A 25,662-nucleotide genomic window follows, 5' to 3' on the forward strand; every position below is an offset into this window, starting at 1 on the left:
CCGTGGCGGGAACGGCACTGTCAAATGTCCGGAGTTGTTGGTCTTTGCCCACGTCGTGAATTACGGCACACGCACAAACAGCCGTCACCACGCCCTAATCTGGTTTCTCAATCCGCTCGCGGCGTATTTCCAGCTCCACTAACGGAATATTTCGCTTTGAATGGAACGTAATGGACACGGTTCTGTGACATCTTATGGGGCCATTCCACGACATGGGGCGGTGCACTGTTAGATGCAATGTAAATGGCAAAATCTGTGTGGTGTACAAGAGCCCAGCCGTCAACAATAACCACTCAAGAATGACTTAAGAGACTGGAGTTGGCAGTGCATGTATACACGTTGAACTTCTTTCGCACCGTGCGTATCCAACCGTGCTAACTAGAGGCGCGGAGAAAGGACAACAAACTCAACACAAAAAACGGTTCCGCAGTGATGCGTAAGCACGGAATACAAATATTTTACCAGCATTGTCATAGCACACAGTCTTCGAACAGAAGAGTACATGAATAAGGTTACATTTTGACCGCGTGTCCCTTCTTCCTGGCAGAGCGAAGTCCGATTGTGACTTTCGGGAGGAGATCGGAGATGCCTAGCCGGCACCGCTAACATCCTGGGTTCAATTCCAGACTTTCAGCCGCTGCCTGCGACGAAATCCGGGTTCGTCGTCAAGTGCAGTGCATTGTTGGTTCCAGGCCCGGTCCAGCCAAATGGCTGCGCACATCGATGGCGTTAAATTTGGTTTCCGTAAATTGTTCCACCGTAAAATGTGACGGGCATTACTCTCTGCAGCAGGGCAGACGGGGGGCAAAGTGGTGCTCCAGAATACTATGGGTGCAGAGGTGTCAACTTCTGTGGGCCACTCTCTAAATACATCCGGGGTTGCACTGCTCTGCAAAAGATCCAATACAGATGCTTTTGTTCAATGGTGATGCGACACCCGGGAGCACGATGGGGATGCAATTGGGAAAACAGGATTATATATATTGCAGTCACGAAAACTTCAAATCTAAAACAGGATTAAGATGACGAAAGATTGTGCCTTACGCGGTAGTTGGGAGACAACATTATACAATGAGATCTATACACATTTCACGTCGTTTCTTTAAAATCTGGTTAAAGAAAAACATACTTGTACTTTTTTCTTCTTGGTTCTTTCGGTAAAGTCACGTAGAAGGGAAATAATAAAATAATAAAACAATAAAATTATTCTCACGACGTTTCGGCTGTCTCCCCGACAGGCCTGGTCTTCACCTGAGGACGGCTGCTTGCGTTGTGGCCGAAACGTCGTGAGAATTATTTTATTATGTTTTATTTTTATTATTTTATTATTTCCCTTCTACGTGACTTTACCGAAAGAACCAAGAAGATGAATCCCTGCAGTCACGAAAGCTTTAAATCGAAATTTATACTTGTACTTTGCCAATTCGTTGTGTTTCTTTATGACAATATTGGTGAATAACACTGTGTAACAAAAATGTTTTTTTTTGTTTCTGGGTAGTAAGTGTAAGTTTCTAATTGCTTATGCTTCAAAAGTACAGAAAATGTATATGCCCCACAAACTTTGCTTTTATGACCAGGACAGTGATAATTTGAAATGTACCTATTTTCAATGAGAAAACGCGGTGTGCATTTGTGTCATTTCTTCACATAAAGTCCTGGTCACAAAAGCAAAGTTTGTGTGAAATAACAGCCATTGTCTCTACTTTTGAGGCATAAGCAATTAGAAAATAACACTTACTACCCAGGGACAAAAATCGTGTTACATAGTGTTTCCTGCAACCAGCTGAAATATTTTTGCTCGTGTTTAAAACTACATCCTTCAGTTTTGACGGTCTCAGCCCGGTCACCAACGACTGCACAAATAAAACCACAAATAAAAGCCATCGTCGCGTAAAAACTTTGGTTCCGCACTTAATTTGGCGAAATTTCAGCACTCGGGAAATTGAAAACATCGGTGTGACGGTGACGCGACGAACTTCACTCTCGCACGCAAAGCAGGGAATGGTAAACGCCGCCCTCCACTCTGCATGGATCAGAGGTCACTCGAAGGGGCGGGGATCTCTCGGACGCAGCCCCGCGATATCCACTTGGGTGGGCCGCTGCGCCACTGCTGGGGCAAAAATTGCGGGAGAAAAATCGTTTCTTGTAAAATAATCACAAAATAAATACACGAAACGGATCTTTAAAATGAGATGCTGCCCATCGCAACAGCGCGTCCGTGAGTGTTGAGAGCGGACGGACGGACGGACGGACCGTGCGACAACTTTGCCTGAAGCAACGTCGTGCATACGGACAACAAAGCCCCATCACACTGCAGCCAAGCAAATAGCGACGATCTACACGTGGGTTTGAGTGTTTGGCGATGGCCTGGGATCCCATTAGCCACTTATAGCATGAGCCCCATCTTAACAGGAAACCCGTGACCGGACACATTATAATGCCTATGGCTAACTTAAGTCTTTGTAGAGTTCTGTCAAAACCCTCCCCGCCACGCCGACGGGTCGCGCCGTTGACGTCCGACGTTTCGGCTCCACGTCCTTGCTTGGGAGCCTCTTCTTCGGTCGAACAACGTCGGGGGGAGGGAGGGGGGGAAGAGCCGCCCGCGGAACAACCGCGGAAGACGCGGTCGGCCTGGGCTAGCGACGCAGGCTCCCGGTGTCGTTATCCTAGGGGATTGCAACTCGGCCTGTTTGCCTTTGGCACCGATAATAGGGCGGCGAACCCTCGCGAGTTTCGTTTTTGCACGTTTGTTTGTACGTTTCGACGGGGATTCAGATTCCCGCTCGCTCCACGCCACTCCCGCAGGAGTCGCCGACCTTGCCACATCACTTGGACACCAGCTTGGCGCCCATGAACTTGTGCTGCTCCTCCGCGTGCCTGAGAAAGAGAAACGCGGGAGAGAGAGAGAGAGAAAGACCCAGGGCACACGCGCGCGCAACAGGGTTATAAAGGCGGGAGGGGCTTAACGAAGACGGGATCTCGTCAGACGGCGCCATCAAACGGCCGCGAGCTATTTATCGCGCTGCCGGATGGGCGGCGTCACCGAGCAGTCTCCAGTGGTGGGCGTGCTCACGGGTCTGCTCCCTTCAACTTTGGCTGCCCACCCCGTCATCCGTCTCGACCGCCTCGAACGCACCGGCAGGTCAACATCGCTACGATGCCCTTTTTAAACACGTAGGAGGCTTTCGCGACCAACATCGTTTTTTTGGGGGTTAGACCGCGTAAATATACAAATGTGTCGTTAAACCCGCCACCATCCTACACAGCCAACTAGTAAGGTTTGTCACGTAAACAGAACGTGGCAATTCGTCACTAGTACAGCACGCAAGTGATGTCATCACATCTAGCCCTCTATTTAAGGAACAAAACAGGAGGATTTCTTCACAAATCTGGCTGTCGCCTTACGAAGCTAGTCGTAATTACTGGCTAAACGTCGTACTCAGATTGTAAATGTTGTGGCTTGGCTCCCCAACACAGAGTGGTGCTCATGTTTCACTGCTTGCCACAAGTGAACCACAATACCTTGCTGATCTCGTCAAGGGGCATAAACCATCACGTAAACTCCGCTCATCCTCGCAGCAGCAGCGGCTTCTCACTAGCCATCGAACAGAGACGGTCACCCATCGTGCACTTTCAGATGTGCTTCTGCAGCCGTCTGGAACGCTCTTCCTTCCGATATTAGGAAGCCATTGGAAATTTGCTCTTTTAAATCACCATCTAGATCGAAAACTAATTTCTTTACAGTTAGATCATGTAAATGTAAATGTGTCGTAACCCTCCACCATCTGACACAGCCGGAAAGGTTTGTCACGTAAACAACGCGCCAATTTAGTTACACTTCAGCCCACCGGTGTGTTGGAGAGTACAATTTGAATACCCTCCAACACACCGGTAGGCTTAAGTAGTAACTAATTGGCGCTCTGTTTACGTGACAAACCTTAACTGGCTGTGACGGGTGGTGGAGGGTTACGACACATTGAGACTTACGCGATCTAACCCCAAAGAAATTAGTTTTTAATTGGTCGCGAAATCCTACGTGTTGAACTCATTTCTTGAGAACTGCTTTTTGTGTTTGGTTTGTTGTCCTTCCCCCGCACCCCCGATGAGCGCGTTTGGCTACGTACGGCGTTAAAGCCGCTGAACATACACACATTAAAAAAATTAACCCGTTAAAACAAAGTTTTTCACTATAAATCCTTTATATGCGTGGCATCGGTTTTATTTTATTATTCATTTCTGTTTTTCTTGAGTAAGAGTTTCATTTTTATCACATTGGTATTTTCAATGAAATATGAAAAAAAAAATTCCTAAAAAGTGGAAAATTTTGGAAAAAATTTTTTCACGAAAATTAATTGTCACGCACGAGTCTGTGTGCAAAATGTCAGCTCGATGGGAAGTGGGTTAAAAAACGACCGAAAGATTTGCACGGTCGTAAGCGCGCAAGCAAGCAAGCAAGTGAACTTAATATAAAGGATTTAAAAAGGTGTATCAATGCCGGAGGGATGATGGGCCAATTCAACCCCCAACCCAGGACCTGAACTCTGAACCTCCCAGCTGCGCACCGCTCGTGCTACACCGCCGAGCCACGGAGACGGTGGGGGGTGGGGGGGGCAGGGAGCGGGGGGGGGCAGGGAGCGGGGGGGGGGCATCTCACCGCGTCATATCCTCAATATCCACCAGCATGGCATCCTGCTCCATGTGCAGCTCGTCCCGCACCAGCAGCAGCTGCACCAGCTCTTCGTTGAGGCCTGGTCGCGAACAACACCAGCAACAGGGGGGGCCCTCAGCGGTGTTTTTATTTTGACATGCGGCAAGCCCCCCGCTGAACGCGTGGCGGGGTTCACACTGCGACGTGCTTCCGCTCCAACGCGGCGCTTCCAATAGGGAACACTTAACAATAGGGAACACTTAAAAAAAAGTGTGCCGTTCCTGGCCCTGCCCCCCTCAACCATTATATATACGGAGTGGTATCTCCTGTAATCCCTCATTTACTTGATACAGCTGTCGGGCTGTGACGGTTCCACCTGAAGACGGAAGCTTGTGTTGCCTCCGAAACGTCGTGATTTTTATTTTACTTTTATTAATTTTAATTTTTTACCTACGTGACTTTACCGAAAAAACCTAAGAATAGGGAACACTTTTCGCACAACGCGGAAAGCGCACCGTTATAACGTGGTACGCGCCCGTTATAACGTGGTACGCGCCCGTTATAACGTGGTACGCGCCCGTTATAACGTGGTACGCGCCCGTTATAACGTGGTACGCGCCCGTTGTAACGTGGTACGTGCCCGTTGTAACGTGGTACGCGCCCGTTATAACGTGGTACGCGCCCGTTGTAACGTGGTACGCGCCCGTTATAACGTGGTACGCGCCCGTTATAACGTGGTACGCGCCCGTTGTAACGTGGTACGCGCCCGTTATAACGTGGTACGCGCCCGTTATAACGTGGTACGCGCCCGTTATAACGTGGTACGCGCCCGTTGTAACGTGGTACGCGCCCGTTATAACGTGGTACGCGCCCGTTATAACGTGGTACGCGCCCGTTGTAACGTAGTCCGCGCCCGTTGTAACACGGTTTCTAAGCGGTCGACGATGAACTATTTTCTTGAGCTGCTTCGCTTGTGCGTGCGTCGTAACCCGCCAAACTTTTCCGTGGCATTATTTATGGGTAAATACTTTTCGCTCCACGCGAATTTCGCTCCACGCGGCACTTTTCAGGAACGGGTCCACCACCGCGTTAAACGGGGACTTACTGTGTATGTGTATATATACCGGATATATACACTTTCACGACAACAATTAGGCCACCGCGTAGTTTAGGTGGTGGGCCTAACCCTAAAGCGACGTTAGTGGAACCCTCCAAACACTCGAGCAACGGAGGGTGCGTCGCCGATAACGACATATTTGCCAATAATTGCATGGCCAGACGCTAAAAAAATCGATTACGAATCGTGATAAACCCACACGCTAGGCATTTGCTCGGTCTGTCCATCCGTCAGTCCGTCTTTAGGTTGGGGTAAAAAATAACTCAATACGAACAATACTTTATTTAGTATGCAGCTGCGTTGCAGTTAGGGACCCACCCGATCCAAAGCTGGGAATATCGAGGAAGAGATTAAAGGCAAAACAGTCGGGGGGGGGGGAAGCCACAGTGATAACGAGTTAGCCTTGTCGGCCAAGGCGATGACGTCGCATGCCAGCACTCTGCATAACAAGCTCCTGTCCCGCCCAGGCAGATTGATGATAATTGACGTTCAATTGCCGCGTTGGTGGCATTCGTTGTGATTTCTCACTGAACAGAGTGGGCCGTCCGGGTACCGATTGAGAGGCTTCCTACCCTCTGCGAGCGGCCGTTTCGGTGAGCTACCGTTGCCTCGTGCCGGGCGTGAGACGGGGGGGGGGGGGGGGGGGCTCTTACTCTCGATCTGCGAGTGGAGGTCGTTGACGATGACCTGCAGCTGCCCCTCCGTCATGCCGTGCAGGTCGCCCGGACGGAGGCTCCGCTTGAGCAGAGACTCGCCCAGGTGGGGCAGGTGCGGGAGCTGTGGGGTGGGCACAGCAGAGATTTCCACCGCCTCCGTTACAACAACGCCCACGTTTACGTTGCGCCCGTAACGTACGTCATCTCACGGGTAGTAGTTTTAAGGGCAGGGAGCCACCGGCACGGTCGGCTACGTACGGTGTGAAAGAAGTGCAATATACATAGATACGCAGAGACCCACCGACACCCAGAGACCCATATACACCCACAGAGACCTATAGGCCAACGGAGACCCACAGAGACACCCATAGAATCAGAATATTTATTTGTACTGGAGGAATTCGATGAGAAGATAATTTTTACAGATGCCCAGTCGGGGTGCGTGGTCAGAACGTTACAACAACGGCACTGACGGCTGTGGGGGTGGCGGGGGGATGAAGTGATTCCCGTATTTTCGTCGGGGGCAGCGGAGGATGAAGAAGCGACCCTCCCACCGAACGGAGGATGACCGGGATGCTTTCGACGTTGGGAAAATTCCATTTACCATTCCATTTGTTTTGGCTGCATGCAGCGCCACCCACCCCACCCCGCCTGGCGTGCCCACACCACCCCCCCCTCCCCGCCCCGTCCCCCAGCGTTTGCCCTCACCAGGTCCGAGAGGGGCGGCTTGCTGCGCTTTTCCACCTGCACCTGCATGCGCGCCATCGGCTGCGCCATGGCGAGCGCCATGCGCGCCTCGTCCTGCAGCCGACGGCGTCGCGACGCAAAGTCCATCTCGTCGAGGGGCGACTCCATCGCGTCCTCGTCCCCCTCCTCCTCGGGGCTGTCGCGCTCCGAGTACGACGAGCTCTGCTTGCTCTGCGCCCGACGGCGTACCGGGAGAGGGGTGGGAGCCACGGTGGCGGGATGTCAACTACCTCGCCTGGTTTGCGGGAGTTCGTCGGTCCGATCCCGACCCCGACGCCTGCTGTATGTTTGGAGTTTGCGTGTTTCTCTCTCCCCCCGTGGTCGCGTGGGCTCTTCTCCCGGCCGTCCCGTTTTTCCCTCCACATTTAGAAACAACGTCACGCCTTCAGAGTATTTGGCGACTGCGATACATTTGCACGTGATAGGCCACTCCGTTGAGCTATCTTTTGTGGCCAGGTCGCTTCTGAAAAGGAGCTATGTGGCTCTGTGGGCCTTAGCTGGTTAAAAATTAATAGTTTGGTTTATAGTTTAGGGTGCGCGGGGGGGGGAAGCCGGGTGAGCAATCTCGATCGCTTCATTAAAGACGCAAACGGATACACGCAATGAGTGACACCACCCTGGCCTTGCAGCAACCCACTCCTTTGGTTTGTTATTTGTTGCGGTTGCACCCGATTCAAGAGCCGAATGGCTCACAGGGCTATACCAAATAAATGCAACTGAAACTGAAAATACTCCTCCCGGTGGAATGGTTCAGTCCGTCTGGCAGGGGAAGAGGGCCAGCGGGCGAGTGGTGCGCGGGGCGTACCATGGGAGACGCGGGGGTGTCAGGGCTGGTCTCGGTCTTGCTGCTCTCCTCGGCGTCGCTCCCGCTGTCGTTGACGAAGCAGATCTGCAGGTTCATGCCGCTCTGCAGCCTGCGGAGGGACGGGGAAGACGCCAAGTCAGTCCTTTGTTGAGCGGCTCCTTTATTTAACCACTCTGTTCACCTGCGGAGGTGGCAGACCAGTGGAGACTGCGAGTCCTCCCCCACTGTTGTCGCCAAGGGGGTGATTCTCAACGCCAAAGTCATTTCCTGCTCAAATTAGAATCTCCCGTTGACATATCCGAGCCAGTGAACGGATTCCGCATTCTCACGGCAGCGGGCGAGTCTATCCATAGGATTAACGCTGTTGACTTCCCCACAGCGGTCCTTATTTTAACGACCCTGCAGTGATGATTGGTCGAGTCAACCCGCAACCAGGGCTTGAACTCACGAACTTCCCATTGCGAGCCGCTCGCTCTGCCGCTGAGACATCTGCTCGTCAGTCGCCGGTTCAGCCAGCCCTTCATTCAACCGTTCTTTAATTACCCGGCCCGTTTTTTTGATCGACCGGGTAGGCAACCAGCGAAACCTCGGCTCACCCGAAGCGACACCCAGACCCTAACCGGGACCTTAACCGGGACCCACCGGGACCCACCGGGACCCACTAGGACCCTAACCGGGACCCACCGGGACCCACCGGGACCCACTAGGACCCTAACCGGGACCCACCGGGACCCACCGGGACCCACTAGAACCCTAACCGGGACCCACCGGGACCCACCGGGACCCACCCAGACCCTAACCGGGACCCACCGGGACCCACCGTGACCCACCAGGACCCTAACCAGGACCCACCGGGACCCACCGGGACCCACCGGGACCCACCGGGACCCACCGGGACCCACCGTGACCCACCAGGACCCTAACCAGGACCCACCGGGACCCACCGGGACCCACCGGGACCCACCGTGACCCACCAGGACCCTAACCAGGACCCACCGAGACCCACCGGGACCCACCAGGACCCTAACCGGGACCCACCGGGACCCACCGTGACCCACCAGGACCCTAACCAGGACCCACCGGGACCCACCGTGACCCACCAGGACCCTAACCGGGACCCACCGTGACCCACCGGGACCCACCGTGACCCACCAGGACCCACCGTGACCCACCAGGACCCTAACCAGGACCCACCGTGACCCACCAGGACCCACCGTGACCCACCAGGACCCTAACCAGGACCCACCGTGACCCACCAGGACCCACCGTGACCCACCAGGACCCTAACCGGGACCCACCGGGAGGAGAGGCTTGGCTTTCCGCTGCGGCTGCACGTGGTGTAGATGCCCGGCCCATCGTCCAGAAACCCTCCGAGCGCCAACTTCTGCCGGATGGACTCCCGCTCGCTCCTCTGCGCCTGCGGCGAGCGAGGGCCGGGGAACGGGTGGAGCGGCAACAGAAGGGCGCGCAGAGGTCACGGAAGGGCAGCAGGGGAGGGACGGGAAGGAGTGGAGGGGCGAGGGAAGGGGAAGGGAATGGGCAAATGGGGAAGAGGCGAGGCTGCAAGAGGGGAACGAAGGGAGGTTAAGGAACGGGGACCCGCGACATGTGCCGGGAGAGTTGATTCCAGTGGTAGGGGTGCAAGGAGGCAGAAGGATCAAACAACGAGATTGGGCACAGAGAGGAGGAGAGGCAGAGCGGGAGGGAAGGTTGGCACGGCACGTGAAGGGGCGGCAATAGGGACAGCACCGTGCCCGGCCGCCCGTCGTCGTCCGCCCGGTGCCGATGTTCACACATTCACGCTCGAATCGACCCCTCGCGAAGGTCTTTGACGGGATCAGACGCAACGTGACGTGCGTGCGAGCGGCGCGCGAGGCCGGGAACTGAGCGAACACCGCTGGGATATCGCAGCTCCGCGTGCGAGCCACCGCATCGCCGATCTCCTCTGGTGAAACGCGTGCTCGCGCGCACACACGTACACACACGCGCACACACATGCATACGTGCCCACACGTACACACACACGCGTACGTGCACACTCGTACGTGCTCACGTGCACAGACAAGCGCACACGAACGAACGCATGCGGACACTCAGGCCCGAGAGAAAAATTCTGGCGGTCAAACGTGAGCTTGCGTGACAATTGCCACCACCGCCATCAACATCACCGCCTACCGCTGTCACAGTCACTAGAATTATATTTACGTGACAAACCTTACTAATTGGTTGTGTCGGGTGGTGGCGGGTTTAACGACACTTTATATATTTACGCGATCTAACCCAAAAAACCTGTGTTATGGAGAATGATTTATATTCATGAAGACAAAGATCCCCCGTATTGCCTTAACAGACTGTTGGGGCAAGCGCTGTTAGCGAGCACCTATGAAGGCCGGCACGGCACACGAGGGGGTGGGTTGCCAGCACCACGCCCGGCCGCCTTTATCTCCCGAGCGGCGATGTTTACACACCGCACCAGGTACTTATTTGAGGCCGAGTCAACCTAGGGGAGGCCCAGGACCGATTCATTCATCACCGATGTTGACCGCAAGCGGGAATCAAACTCAGGTCGTGGGGTTTTTTTAGCGCGGTGTGCTAACTGCGAAGCCACCACTCCCCTGACACACACACGCGCGCGCGCGGGCGGGCGAGCGAGCAAGCGAGTGCGGCAATTGCGTCCTGACCTTTGAGCAGAGCTTAGCGAAGGAAAAATGGGAAATCAATGTGTTGGCGCGAGTGAAAATGTCACACGAGCACGACTGGACACAGCGGGGGGAGCTTCGTGCTCATCACGCCCCCCCCCCCGTGCCCCCCCCCCCACCCAGTTTCGCACAGGAGTCCCCTTCGCGAGGATCCCGCAAAGGGGATGTCGAGTTATACGGCCAATAAGTTCCCAGGGAATGTTTAGCGTTGTGTCATCGGCGGTAACCGGATAGAACTCACGCGGCAGTCAAGTGTCTCCCCAGGCTCAAAGCGACATTGGGCAGTGCTCCGCTCTCCACTGGCTGCCCTCTAAGCCGGTGATTAGACCTCCCACATTGCTAATGGTGTCTGCATTAACCGCACGTGCTTGTGCTGAACACAACTTTCAGTTCGGTGTTTTAACATCTGAACACAACTGTTTTATTGCCAGAAAGGGTAAAACCAATTCTCATACTTTTAAACTGGCAAGAAAGGTCCCATGTTGTAGCTGATCACCCCGAGCTCTCGATGATGCGCTGATGGTGGCATTGTCTTTGTGCCGTTCGCCTGTTGGCGTCCTCTGGTCTAACACTGTGTGAGACGAGGCTCTAAAGAAAGCGGTCTCTGGTGTGGACCATTCAGTTCCAGAGCATGTTTTTGTTTGCATTTTCACCACAAGTATATGTGGTGAGATCGCGTAAATACAAATGTGTCGTTAAACCCGCCACCACCCGACACAGCCAACTAGTAAGGTTTGTCACGTAAACAGAACGTGGCCAATTCGTTACACAACATTGTGACCAGTCTCAGGCCACCAACTCACTTTAGTTGCCGCAACCTCCAATTAGCACGTTTGGCTACGTACGGTGTGAAAGAAGCTCAACATAACACGGTTTAATGACGGGACACTTAAATCTTGATTTTAAGCTTTCGTGACTGCAGGAATTACTCTTTGGTTATTTCGGTAAAGTCACGTAGAAAGAAAATTATTTAATTTATTTAATTTATTTTCTTTCTACCGAAAGAACCAACGAGTATCTGTGGTTAATGCAGACATGATTCCTTGCAAAGGTTTCAGTTTGGCGTTTTAACATCTTAACACAACTGTTTTATTGCCAGAAAGGGGAAAACCAATTCTAATATCATCCCAACATGAATGTGGAATTCCCATCACTGGCTCAGGAATGTTATCAGGTAGATGACAACTACCACGTGCATCATTGGAACCTCATTTGCCAGTAAAAAATATAATTGGTTTTTTACCCTTCTATCTGGCAACAAAACTGACACCTTTTTTACAAGGAGTCATGTTTGCATAGACCACAATATTTTTTTGTTTGCATTATGACTGCAGGTATTGTGGTCTATGCAAACATGACTCCTTGTAAAAAAGGTGTCAGTTTTGTTGCCAGATAGAAGGGTAAAAAAACAATTACCACGTGCATGTTTGAGAATATTAGAGAAAAATCTATATTTATACTTTGAAATAAGCTTCAAATAATTTTCTCTCTCCATTGTACAATAAATGACTACACGTTTCTCAATTAAGTCAAGTCTCAAAGAGAGGGGGGAAAACAAAACAACTCAGGCTGCACTTTAATGAAGTCGTTCAGGACACAGCGCACATTTCACATTGCCGCCGCCGCCTCGTTCATAATGGCCAGGTCGTAGAATCGATGTAATGTTTAATGGAGCTAAGCAAACCTGACCCATGACCACCTCTTGCATCCCACCCAACCCCACTCCAACCAGCCCCACCCACCCCTCTCCCCCCACCCACCCACCCACCCACCCCTCTCCCCCCACCCACCCACCCACCCCTCTCTACCCACCCACCCACCCCTCTCTCCCCACCCACCTACCCCTCTCCCCCCACCCACCCACCCATCTCTCCCCACCCACCCACCTACCCCTCTCTCCCCACCCACCCACCTACCCCTCTCTCCCCACCCACCTACCCCTCTCCCCCCACCCACCCACCTACCCCTCTCTCCCCACCCACCTACCCCTCTCTCCCCCCACCCACCCACCCCTCTCTCCCCACCCACCCCTCTCTCCCCACCCACCCACCTACCCCTCTCCCCCCACCCACCCACCCCTCTCCCCCCACCCACCCACCCACCCCTCTCTCCCCACCCACCCACCCCTCTCCCCCCACCCACCCACCTACCCCTCTCTACCCACCCACCCCTCTCCCCCCACCTACCCACCCCTCTCTCCCCACCCACCCACCTACCCCTCTCTCCCCACCCACCCACCTACCCCTCTCTCCCACCCACCCACCTACCCCTCTCTCCCCACCCACCCCTCTCTCCCCACCCACCCACCTACCCCTCTCCCCCCACCCACCCACCCACCCACCCCTCTCTCCCCCCACCCACCCACCCACCCCTCTCTCCCCACCCACCTCTCTCCCCCCACCCACCCACCTACCCCTCTCTCCCCCCACCCCCGCCCACCCCCATCTCCACTTTTGCACGGGAAGTCAACAGCGGCTGTCCTATGGACAAAAAACAAATATTTCGTCTCCGGGAAATGAGCACCAATCGCCCCAATGCTCATTTGAGCCGGGAAATCCTCACGTGCGTACAGACATATTTGCCAGTCCACTGCTGGGACGAGGGCATCCCCAATGCCGCGCGGTTCCGTGGGGGTCATTTGACCATACTTCACCACCCTGGTAAGTGCGGATAGGCGAAGGCCACATGTCAGAGCAAAACACTGGACAACACAACATTGGATGTTTTTGTATGCACTGCCCTCTGCTGACTTTGCACAGTTGACACCTAACCACCAAATACCACTCTCATACTCTTTGGTCTGATCACCACCACACACAACCTAAAACACGCACACACACACACACTCTGATCAATACAAAGATCCCCCACGTAGCCTCGACAGACTGTTGGGGACCTGTGAAGGTGCCAGGACGGCACACAGGAGAGGTTGGGTGGTCAGCACCACGCCCGACCGCCTTTGTCTTCCTCGTGGCGATGTTTTACACACCGTAACCAGGTACCGAATTGAAGCCGAGTCGACCTAGGGGAAGACCAAGACCGGTGCAGATAATCGTCACCGGTGTTGGCCGTGAGCGGGAATCGAACTCGGGTCGCCGGATTCGTAGCGCAGCGTAGCGCTAACCGCTACACCACCGCTCCCCATACACACAGATACACACACTCACATGTACAAACACACGCACACACAAATACAAAACTCACCAAACATAGACACGCACAAACTCACAAATACAGTCATGCCAAAAGACAAAAATCCCCCGTATAGCCTTAACAGACTGTTGGGGTAAGTGCTGTTAGCGAGCACCCAACACACACACACACACAAGCACTCGCTAACACACACAGTCGCTCAAAGACACAGACACACAGACGCACTCACAAAAACAAACACAGCACGCACAGCACCAGTTTTCTGCTGGACGCTTCTTTATGTTGCCGCTGCAGGCGCCGGGGCTGGTGACGGCGCTTGGACAGCACAGGGCGCTCGCCCGTCAGCCCCGTGAGGCTTGCTGAGCCACGCGGAGCCACACGGAGCCACGCGGAGCCACACGGAGACTCATGGAGCCCCGTGGAGCCACGAGGAGCGACACGGAGCCACCCAGCCCGCACCGCACCACTCTTCCTCCTCCTCCCGCATCGCTTCACCCCATGGTCAGCAGCAACGTCTCGGCCGTCACGGTGGTTTTTTCGAATCACAGGGATCGGCACGGGGCTACGCGGCCACGGGCTAGCGTCGTGTCTTGGGGGATACGGGGCTCGCGTTTATAGCGCACGTACTGTGTGTGTGTGTGCGCCGTTGCCCGTTTGGTTTATCGGATTGTTGATTTGGCGCGTTAATTCACGTGTGTGCGACGCTACAGTGTTGACGGATGTGCTCGCTGCGGTGAGATCGCCGGTGTGCGAGGATGTTGACTTGAAATTAAGAGGGGTGTGGGGAGATGAAAGAGGTAAACGTGACGGGGCAAAGTGTTGCCCCCTAGTGACGCGAGTCTATTACTGGTGACATGGCAAAAGAATCACCACCATGCCACCCACCCCTGTTTGGCTTCACATGCTACAGGGGGCAAGGGCTGTTAGCGAGCACCGACAGTGATTTTGGCTGTAACGGTTCCACCTGAAGACGGAAGCTTGTGTTGCCATCGAAAGGTCGGGATTTAATTGAGTTGTTTTCATTCATTAGATTGTTTACCTACGTGACTTTACCGAAAAAACCAAAGAGTATGAATCCTTGCAGTCACGAAAGCTCCAAATCTAGAATTAGCGAGCACCTATTGAAGGTCAATGAGCGTGATCGGAGGCGTTGGTGTGTACGCTCAGCATCGTTCACACGCAGCGCCCGGCCAACTTTGTCCCAAGGACCCGGCAGGGCTTTGTGTCCGCGATTGCACCATCGCCATCGCACCCAGGTGAAAGCATTAGGATCAGAAAACTCGGGACACTTTCAAGCACCGGCTGGGTGTCGCGTTGACCGTTACTGCCGCCCTCTTAGCGTGCAATTGAAATGTCGAGACAAATACACGCTAACACTGGCCATACTGAGAGATGCGAACCTTGTCTGATGTTCCAAGGACGTAATTATAATATATATTTGGGGGGGGGGCATCCCCTCCAATATTCAAATATGCTGAAAATGCCCCCCCCCCCAATATATTGCTATAAAAATTAATTGCGGTGCTATGTAAATAAAAACAACAATTTGCTAAACCTTGGCCACAATATCTGGACTTGTCTTCATTTTAATCAACGCGTAGATTTCTGTTTATATGATTGTGGTTATGGTTGTACTTTATTAATCCCTAATCTCTGCCATTACATACAATGAAACAAGAAATGTTAAAAAAGTTAAAACAGAGCAATGTAACACAATACACAATTAGACATTATTGTAAAAAAATAAATGAAAAGTCCATCCCATGTGTTACTGAATTTTAAAATATTTTAGGCAGAAAATTAGTTTTCAAATTTAGATATTTTTCTGGGTTGGGACCCACAGACACCCTGGAAGATTTGGTCCCCCCCCAATGTTGACTCCATGGCTACGGGCTTGTGATGTTCAGTGGGGAAAACACTCTCCCCTCTGGATAAAGCATTGAATTCAACCCATGCACAAGCACAGAGCTCTAGGAATAACGCTGCAAAGTACAATTCAGCAAACTGTCCTGAGCTAAGTTAAATCAAGGTCTCGGCCTCTTTCTCGCCAAGGGGCAAACGTGTCTCCCGCAATGTAATAGCCGGGGCCATGATGTCCTGTGTCCCACGGTGATGATCTCGGCAGAGATAATTACGGTAATAAGTTGTCCACACCGACCCAAAGTGCTCCTCAAGGGGCCAGTTCTAGAGGATGCATCCCCACGCCTGCGGCAGGGTTAAACGTCGCCGAGAGAAAATGTACGCATCTCCGTGGATCCATCCGGCCTGGGACACGTCACCGATAAATAATACAGGCTCTTTCGGTGTTGAGCCATTGATCGGTATTCCTTACAAAGTGCTGATGGTACGGACAATTCCTTTTCGTCAAACTGCACAATAAGCTTAATTCTAGATTTGAAGTGTTCGTGACTGCAAGGATTCATACTCTTTGTTTTTTTCGGTAAAGTCACGTGGGTTCAAAATAAATCAATGAAAAAACTACTAAATTAAATCACGACGTTTTGGAGGTGAATTTTCACTGTTACAGTGAATTTGGCTGTAACGGTTCCACCTGAAGACGGAAGCTTGTGTTGCCTCCGAAACGTCGTGATTTAATTCAGTTGTTTTTTCACTTACGTATTTTGACCTACGTGACTTTACCAATAAAACCAAAGAGTATGCACAATAAGCTGTGAACCTGCGCGCGTAGGTCCGTACGCGTGTCCACAAGAGCTCCTCCACGACTGCTGCCCCGACAAATCCGGTGACCGAGGAGTCAACCGAAAGCTCCGTGATATGCGGCTTATGTCGACGATGTGGAAATTATTTTTTCAAAGTGACCTTCGCTCTGATAATTTATATATATATGTATCGCAACGTATCGCTCCCGGCTCGACTTATCTGATTAACCATTTGCAACAGCTCCAGGACTCGTGACACGGGCCCCATTTAGAAATCGCATCACGGATACGTTTTTTTCCCTCTCTCTCTCGGGGAGGGATGTCTGCGTGTGTGTACGTCCTCTGGGTCATGTAGCCCGCATGCCCAGCCACCGCATGCCGAAACAGCTTTTGTTCAGTTAGATAGAGGGGGCTAAACGGGCGCGGCACGGGCTAGAGAAGAGATGGAGTGATGTGGTACGAGAGGATGTGGAGCTGAGTGGACTTGCCGATGACTGGTACTGGAGGTGTCAAGATCGGCATCTGTGGAGGAAGCTCGTGAAGGACGCTACTGGGCAGTTGGAGGCAGTCGCCCTCCAGCAACAACGGAGGGCAGAGGAGCGACGCTCACAACAACGAGCGGAGCGCCGGGCGGCTAAAATATAGCAAGTTGGCACAGTAGGGGGCACAGGTGGTGCATCGGCCGGTCATCTCAGTCAGTCGAACCATGGCACCAGGGTCTGCCCCGTGACCGCCTGCCAGCAGGCGTTCGACACTTCACGTGGCCTTAACGTGCACATAGCCTGGCACAAGCGTCGTGGTGACGTCACCGCCACTTAGTGGCGAATGTCGGTTGTTGTTTTATGTACTCTGATGTGCTTTCAAGTTGTATCAACCAGCCTAATGAGAGAAACGTTTAAAATCAGTATATTACCACGTAGTTATTTTGCTTCAAGGAACGAGCGCACAGAAAATGACACCACAGAACCACTTCAATAGGTCTCTGTTGAATCGGCCTCTCTTGTGCATCATTGGATAAAATTACGGTCCATTAATTATATTTAAATAATCAGTTTGCTCACGCTCAAAAAGGTTCAATCAAATCGGGGGGCCCAATTTGCCCAAATCTTGTCTTCATAATGTTCACCAATTTCAACAACCACTGTATGTACAGAAGGACAATAATAATAATAGTTCAATTAGTAACGCGCGCAAATTTGCAGACGTAGTGGCCGCAACTCAGAGGCGCGTAGCCAAGCTCAGAGTCGCTCGAAAGCACGTGGTTGTAGAGGTGAGTTTTTAAGTCTCTCTTGAAGGAGGCGATTGAGGTGATGCTGCGAATGTGCAGAGGGATATCGTTCCAGAATGTTGGGGCTGCCACCGAGAAGCGGCGCATAGACACGGTGACCATCCTGGATCTTGGTATCAAGAGGAGGTCGTGAGTCGCGCTGCGCAGGCATCTGCCGTGTGCTGCGCTGCAAGTTGTCAATAATGAAGAAACAACAAACCGAACGGAACGGGGCGCTTACCTGAAGGATCGCAGGCGCACCCGCAAAGAGCTCGTTCGTTAGGGGCGCAATTAATGAGAACCGATTGGCGCAGTTAGCGCTGTCTGAGCGCACGGGGGCACGCGCGTCTCGTCGGATAACGTCGCTCCCCATTCGACGGGAGAGGGGCGACCGGGCGTGTGTGGACGAGCGGGCGAGCGGGCGAGCGGGCGAGCATTGCGGGGCTTCTGAGCGGCCGTGGCATGGGGGCCACGTCGCATTTGATCAATCAATTGAAATGTTTGTGGAAAAAATAACGCGCTTTATCAAAGGGGGGAGGGGGGGGCACGTTGCGTTGCAGAGTGCCACCGGAAAGGCATGGATTAATGATGAGCTCCCAATGATTGTTAGATGCGTGAGTTGCAAAGCAATGCCCCCCCCCGCCGCCGCGGGGTATTTTCTCTTTATTATTAGGTTTTTTCGGTAAAATCACGTAGGTAAAAAATTAAAATTAATTAAAGTAAAATAAAAAATTAAATAAAAATCGAGAATTATTTTCTCTTTGCTCTCCCAGGAGGGTCTTAAGGACCCCCCCCCCCTCTCACGCACGACGCCGGTGTGGCTTCGTCCGGAGTAAAACGTTCCGTTTACGGGCATTACTGTGCATGAGTTGGTTAAAGGGGGGGGCGGAAGAGAAAAACCAGCGTCGAAGCGACGACGGGGCAGTCCAGCGGCATCTGTTTAAGAGGCCACGCGCGAGCTCTGGATACGAGGCTCGGAAGGTCGAAGCCACACCGGGGTTTTCTTCTGCTCAAGCGAACGCCGCCGGGAAAACCTTTGCGGTCCGCGGGCGAGAGCGAGACACTGGCGCCAATTCAGGTCGCGGCAGAAAAAACTCCCGTGCCGCCCGATTCATTCGTACGGCAAACGAGAGTGAATTACTTTGATGGGCCACGAATGTCAAGTGGTTATCGCGTAATTCACCGTCGTTGGCCACACAAGGAAACCGAGGACCGCTAAAGTTGACGCAAACCTCATCAGGTGGACGAGCGGTCCAAAAGATCAGATTGTTGTCGGTTTTAAATGTTATTTAAGTTGACCTCTTCAGGTGGAAATGCTTTTAAATGACCGTATTTTTTAAGGCTACGGGGAGGAAACAGGAATATCCTGAGAACACCGACGGCTCGAATGTCCACACAGATTCGTCATCAGGAACCCACTTTCTCTTCTGCTATACCTCCTGTCCAACTGGTAGTCCCATGATTTTGGCAGTATCACAGCGAACAATCAAATATTCTAAATCCACCAACCGGATGAAGATGGTTGGCTATGTATGGTGCGAAATAAGTTCAACATCCATAATAGAGGTTCAACATACACACACAAGACTGCATCCAAAGTGCTAGATTAAAGGCATGCGCCACTATGGCAGGAACAAAAAAGAAAAAAAATAACATTTCAAATACACTTTCGCATAAAAAATACATTCCTTTTATATGGGACGAGGAGCAGCGGGCTCGCTACTTAGCGGCACTGCGCTTTGATGCTAACTGCCTGGGCTTCATCCCCGGACGGAGCTCGCATCAGCGGCGAGCGACATCCCAAGGGATCCATCCCCGAGCGCTCCATTTCACCGACCGACACTGACCAGCGTGGCGAAGTATGGCCAAACACCCCCCCCCCCTTCACAAAAATAAAAACATTGCAAGACCAACATTATTAAGACAGCAGATTTGTTTAGGCAAGCATACTCTAGACTGGTTTCAAACCTTCTGGGACTCATCGGCAGGCTTGTTAAAGTGTAAGGCCTACTGGGCTATCACAAATAATAGCTCAATGAAGTGGCTTGTCACGTGGAAATTTACCAGCAGCCAAATACTCAAAACGCGTGACGTTGATCCTGAATGTGGAGGAAAAAATCCGAAGGACCCGGAGAACAATCCGCGCGACCACGGGGAGAACACGCAAACTCCACATATAGAGGCGTCAGAGTCGGGATCGAACCCACGACCTCCTGCATAGCAGGGGAGCTAATTAACATCCCGCCACCGTGGTGCCACTACATGCCTGCCGGATCACCAGGCTGAGGCCGGGGAAGCAGGCCCGGGTGTGGTTGTGGCGTGGAGGGAGATGGGGTGCGGACAGGGTGGGCGGTCGCTGCTTTCAGTCAGTTTGCCCTTTTCCCCGTGCCCTTTCAGACCCCGTCGGAGTCCAGGCTGGCGCGTTCGATGTATCATCACCAGGTTGATCACCCCCCCGCGGGAGGCGGCGGCGGCGGCGGCGGCGTTCGGCGATAATTAAAAAAAGTCTCCGACGACGGCCGCCTTGGAACGCTCGCCACGACTAGCGCGGGGGGTGGGGGCGAGGGGGGCAGGGGGGGGGTGGCTCGACCCAATCGTACTTGCGGGGCGGATGCTGCCCTGCAGCGGTTTGGTCAAGCAGGACCACTCCTCTCTCTGTGAGCCCAGGGGCCTCTTACCCATAATTACCGCTTGCTCGTGCCACTGCCGACGGAATGGCCTCGCTCTGGACGCGAGCTATAGACGGCCCCTTCTTCGTGGGTATTTGGCCTACTCTTCCGTGCGGAAACGGAGGCCTTGGAATAGACGGGAGCCACCCACGCTTTACCCCGCCATGCGTGGACCTGCCGATTGATGGCGGTGAACCCAGCTGCACCGCTGACAAGGCGTTAGCAGGGGGGGTTAAAAGAACTTGCACTGTTGCTGCAACTTCTACGCTAGGAGATGGAATCAAAGTGGTGAGACCTCTGGATTGCAAGTACAGTACGCTCACCATTGCACTGTGGCAGCATCTACACTATGATGATGACGATGATCATTATTACTAGAGATCAATATGTTACGTGAATATTATTTGTATTCCAATTACTTAAAGATAATGTCAAAAGTCAAGGCAAATGAGCGCAGGGTGGCACTCATAGACGCTGCTGCCCCCCCCCTCCTCCAAGTCCAGAAATTGAAATTCCACATTTCTATGACGAGGTTAATACAAATTGACTGGATGGACATTATTGGCATCGCACAAAGCGGCGCTCGCTTTTATTGACCCCGTGGTGGTGACCACCAGACCGGAATTTAAACTCGCGAGCTTCTAATAGTTGTGGGTCGACCGGGCAGTTTAAACACGCAGCGATTTGAAAACGCCGAAGGCTCCCGATTTTGTTTGTCAACGTTTAAGAGTCGGCCGCGTTTAAAAAAATCTTTGGCGCGTTCGGCGGCACGGAACGCATCCCCCCTCTTTACCAATTTCCAAGCAGCGTGCGGCGAACGTGCAATCTCCGTGTTCTGCCGGAAGATGGCACAGAAGGCGAGAGCGCGACGCTTCACGTCGTTAACGCAACTGAAATACGAACGTACACTGAAACGCGTCGTGAGTTGCGTCCCGAGCTAAGCGGGGGTTCTGTTTCTAGGAGCGTGTACCGTTTGTGTTTTTATTCGGGCACACTGCGCCAAGGATCTGAACACCTAAGATCGATTCCTGGCCCTGGTTGACACGCGTGACAAGTGGTGTCCGAAATTGCCCTGGGTCTCTCCTAGCTCAGCTCAGTTCTAAACGAGTACCTTGATGCAATCTAAATTCAGGAGGTCATCGATTATCCGGAGGCTTCCGGGGGGGGAGGAGAGCAGGCCGGATTTTCCAAAAACGCCGGATCACTACATTATTATTTGAAATAGCTTATTTTTGCACATTATTGCGTGACATTATGTTTTTAGGTGTCGTTATATGTAGTTTTTATTTGTGTTGAAAATTTGTTTACTGTTTGAGCTTGGCATCAATAAATAAACAAATAGACAAAAAAATCTATTTTTAAAATATACTGTATATAATGTACCATACTTACCACTCCAATCTCGAAGACTATGCATGGGATGATGTATATACGTGCAGTATTTACATTGTTTAAATTGTATGTAGTGTATAATGTATAGTATGTAATATTTCACACTGAAATCAAGCGTAGCTACTTTTTTTTGTCACACACGCGGTGCCGATAGCCGGACTGCGTGACAGCCTGTGGAGAGGCGGTTTTGCCGGTTTCGCCGGATCAGCCCGGGACCGCCGGATCATTTTGGGACCGCCGGATAATTTTGGAAGCAGCCGGATAATCGATGATCAACGGTGTCAACACTGGGGAGACAACGGTGAACAGGTGAGCAGTTCTGGCCAAACTGTGTCGACCTTATGAGCAGCTCACCAACATCACTAGGCCCAACGGTCAATTGGGCTAAAACGAGGAAACACATTCCTGCGGAGGGAGCTGGTAGGAACGTTGGGTTGCTCGGTCAATGGCCAGGGTCAACGGCGGCGTGGTGTATTCAGCAAATATGCCCGACTGTACCTGGTGCGATGTGTAAAAACATTGCCATTAGGGAGACAAAGGCGGCCAGGCGTGGTGCTAACCACCCACCCCCTCGTGTGCTATTTCGGCCTTTAGAGGTGCTCGCTAACAGCACTTGCCGCAAAAGTCTGTTAAGGCTATACTGGGAAATCTTAGTCTTTTTTGCAAGTGAGCATAAGTACAGTCTCAGAAACAGTGAACGTGAATGTGGATGTGTTATGCTGTCCGCTCAATAATTTACGCATTAGAGTAGCAACTAGATGAGGCGACGGAGTAATGTACTGCACACGTGTCTGCACCACGCGGTACTGGTTCACATCCCCGACTTGCCCGGAGCCGTGAACCGCAACCACCACACGAGAGAGAACGTTCCGCTTGAAGGAAGGCCATCTCACGCAACGTCAACATTTTGCCTGGTGACATGGCCGGGCGGTTGCGCATTTGCCACTTGTTACAGAGGTTCAAAGTTCAAATCTGGCATGCCGCCTCGATTGGGGTGCCACATTAATCCCCCCCCCCCCCCCCACTTTGCACAAGAGCGCAGAAGCGTGGTCACCACATCTACGCCTCCATATAAGGAACGAAACAGGTGGACTTCTCCACAAATCTGGCTGTCGCCTGATGAAGCTAGTTGTAATTACTGGCGAAACGTCGTACGCAGATTGTACATGTTGTGGCTTGGCTCTCCAACACACCGGTGTGCTGTACTAGTGACGAATTGTCACGTTCTGTTTACGTGACAAACCTTACTAGTTGGCTGTGCCGGGTGGTGGTGGGTTTTAACGACACATTTATATATCTAACCCACAAAAAAAACCTCTTGTGGATGATATTGTTCGCGAAAGCCTCCTACGTGTTAAGAAGGCAGATCGCTTCGTCACTCATTCTGTTTAATTGTTGTCCTGCTCCCACCGAATGTTTTAAGCCCCCCTTTAAACAAAGTAAGGCTACAGGGCCGGTGTGTTGCGTGCGTACAAAGCGAACTTGGAAACCCACATGGCATCACCCCCGCCCCCACCCGCAAGAAGAGAACGCTCGGCGCGGATGCTACAATCCAATCATAAAAATTTTGACACACCGCCCACAACTACATTTTAAAAATGAAGAGCGATCTCAGCATTATCCTGAATGACTCCTCTTCTTTAATGGCGATGGAAAGCGGTGTACCGAGATAAAACCCACACGTGCACTTAAATGAATGGCACTTAAAGCCCAATAATAGGGCTCTCCTATCAGCAACCAATCAGCTGAACTTCCTCCTACGAGCACTGTCTCCATAGGCTGCACAATCCCCGAGTAATTTGTTCAGTTTGTTCTCCTTCGCCCCGGCACCTCCGATTAGCGCGGTCGGCCACGCACGTGTGCGAAAGAGGTTCATCGCACGTACGTACGTACATTCACCAACCTCACACCTCCAAGATCAGTGAAACCCTCGTCCTCCCGGTCATTGTTCCCCGCCTCTGGCTTCCACACCGTGCCGTTATTCTTTGGCACCGGCCGGCCTCTCCGTTGGCGAGAGCGGCGGACGGGGCGATGGGATCGGGGGTCGCACGCCGCAGCGAGACAGAGTGTCGCATCGTGGCACCGCGTGAGGTGGCCGACGGCTTTGCGAAGCCTCCATCCGGCAACCGCTAGAGCATGGCTGCTGGTGATGACGACGACGGTGAATGAATTCAGTCGTAGACACAGGCCACGCGGTTAAACCGGGCCAAATTCTCCCCGTCGTGGTCGTATGGTTTGCTACGTTCAGCGTCGACAGCTTGAGGCCCATTACCGGGCTCCCATCGCTTAATACGTGAATTTGCCCTTTCCCCGCCTTCCCCTCCACCCATCAACTGCTAATTAAACTTGGCCCACATTAATCTTTAAGCACACACGCTATTCATCGCCCCTTCATTAGACTGCCGATCAATACGACGGGAGGGGGGGGGGGGTCATATTTTTTTGTACTTCTCCATCCCTTCTGGCTTCTCCCGCTCTGCCTAAAGAAATAAATAAACCAAAACAAACGTGAAATAATTAAAGAGGCAGCTAAAGCCCTTTGTGCCGTCTTAATGAGCAGGCGAGCGCGCATTAATGAGCGTAATAATGCGGAGCGCTCGTTTAGCGTGCGCGGGAAAATGCCACCGGCAAATTAGGCTCTTAGTTACAGCGCGCAGCAAAGTCGATACGATTTATCGCGGGGGGGCCTTGCGGTGCTCAGGCCCGGGGTGAAAAAAAAAAACTTTTGACTTAATTTGGTCACCATCCACCCCAACGATTCGTTGACAAAACACAACGTTGCCGCCAATGAATGTGAGCCTTAGGATCAGAAAAGAATTGCGTGCTCAAGTCCCGGCCAAGGGTCATTGTCGTCCTCATCATCATCATCATCGTTCCTCTTTCTTTCTTACTCGTTAACGTCCCTACTATTGGTGAAAAGACCTCCCCAAATGTGTCCAACTCTTCACAATCACTTGCCACCTCTATCCAGTACACGTCCCCCCCGCATCTCTGATTAGCACGGTTGGGTACGTACCATGCGAAAGAAGTTAAACATACATCTTTCAACCTGGTCACAGCCATCTAACTTCATATCCAGCTCCCTTCCTGCGACCCTCTGTCGGCTTTCCGTTCTGTTATTAATTTTCTCCATCTGCCCAACAATTTCTTTTTTTTTTACTTTGTAAATTGCATGTTATACCAGTTGTCATTCTTAAATCTTTATTTATAATTGTGCCTCTTGCCATTCTGTTCAAAGTCCTCTTTTCCAATACTCTACCTTGTTACGAAAGAACATGAAAGTTCCAAATATGCCATCATTACTACTCAAGGGTACAATGGCAAGTGAACAGTGTTTGTTCTGTGGATAGACTGGCCCCCACCATAGGAATATGGAGCTTCCATGACTGGTTTAGGGTCGCCAATGGACATGATCACTGCCCATGCTTGTGTGCGTAAGAGGACGCGTTGATTTGACGTCCCATATTAATTCTGAGAGGACATAAGGGTATATATGTTGAACTTATTTTGCACCAAACGTAGCCCACCATGCTAATCGGAGGTGCGGGTGAAATCACACTGGAATTGTGACTTGTGTTCATTGAATGCCATGTTCCTCCGTACGTTACGCGATCACATGAACGCCACCACAGCACAAATTAACAAAAGGGTCGCATAGTGCATCAAGCAAGCGGTGTGCCACGATTGCTCAACCGTCACGCGATTTCCAAGCGGAGCCTTGGGGTCCAAGCCCTTTGCGCCACGCCATTCTCCGATTGGCTGTTAGTTCACTTACCTTAAAAACGGCTCAACTAACGGAGAAAACAGTGGCACGTGCTTTCGAAGATCCGGTTGGATTCAGCGATCCAG

General features: G+C 52.1%; 1 protein-coding gene across 2 annotated transcripts in view; it reads right to left on the minus strand.

Moving 5' to 3' along the window:
- Positions 1–441: 441 nt before the first annotated feature.
- LOC144947025 (schwannomin-interacting protein 1-like) overlaps positions 442–25,662 on the minus strand; it is a 36,107-nt gene continuing 10,886 nt past the window's right edge. Inside the window, exons 1-7 of one of the 2 annotated variants that reach the window (XM_078876166.1) lie at positions 9,723–9,859; positions 9,272–9,390; positions 7,974–8,082; positions 7,130–7,339; positions 6,419–6,542; positions 4,655–4,748; positions 442–2,877 (exon numbers count right to left, since the gene is read on the minus strand). In XM_078876166.1, coding sequence (XP_078732292.1) covers positions 2,826–2,877; positions 4,655–4,748; positions 6,419–6,542; positions 7,130–7,339; positions 7,974–8,082; positions 9,272–9,390; positions 9,723–9,770 — 756 coding nt within the window. In that variant the 5' untranslated portion in view covers positions 9,771–9,859 and the 3' untranslated portion in view covers positions 442–2,825. Of the gene's footprint in view, positions 2,878–4,654; positions 4,749–6,418; positions 6,543–7,129; positions 7,340–7,973; positions 8,083–9,271; positions 9,391–9,722; positions 9,860–25,662 lie in introns of those variants that run through there. The other variant, XM_078876165.1, reaches the window with a different exon arrangement.

Source organism: Lampetra fluviatilis, chromosome 43 (genome assembly GCF_964198595.1).
Source record: "Lampetra fluviatilis chromosome 43, kcLamFluv1.1, whole genome shotgun sequence".
NCBI classification, from domain to species: domain Eukaryota; kingdom Metazoa; phylum Chordata; class Hyperoartia; order Petromyzontiformes; family Petromyzontidae; genus Lampetra; species Lampetra fluviatilis.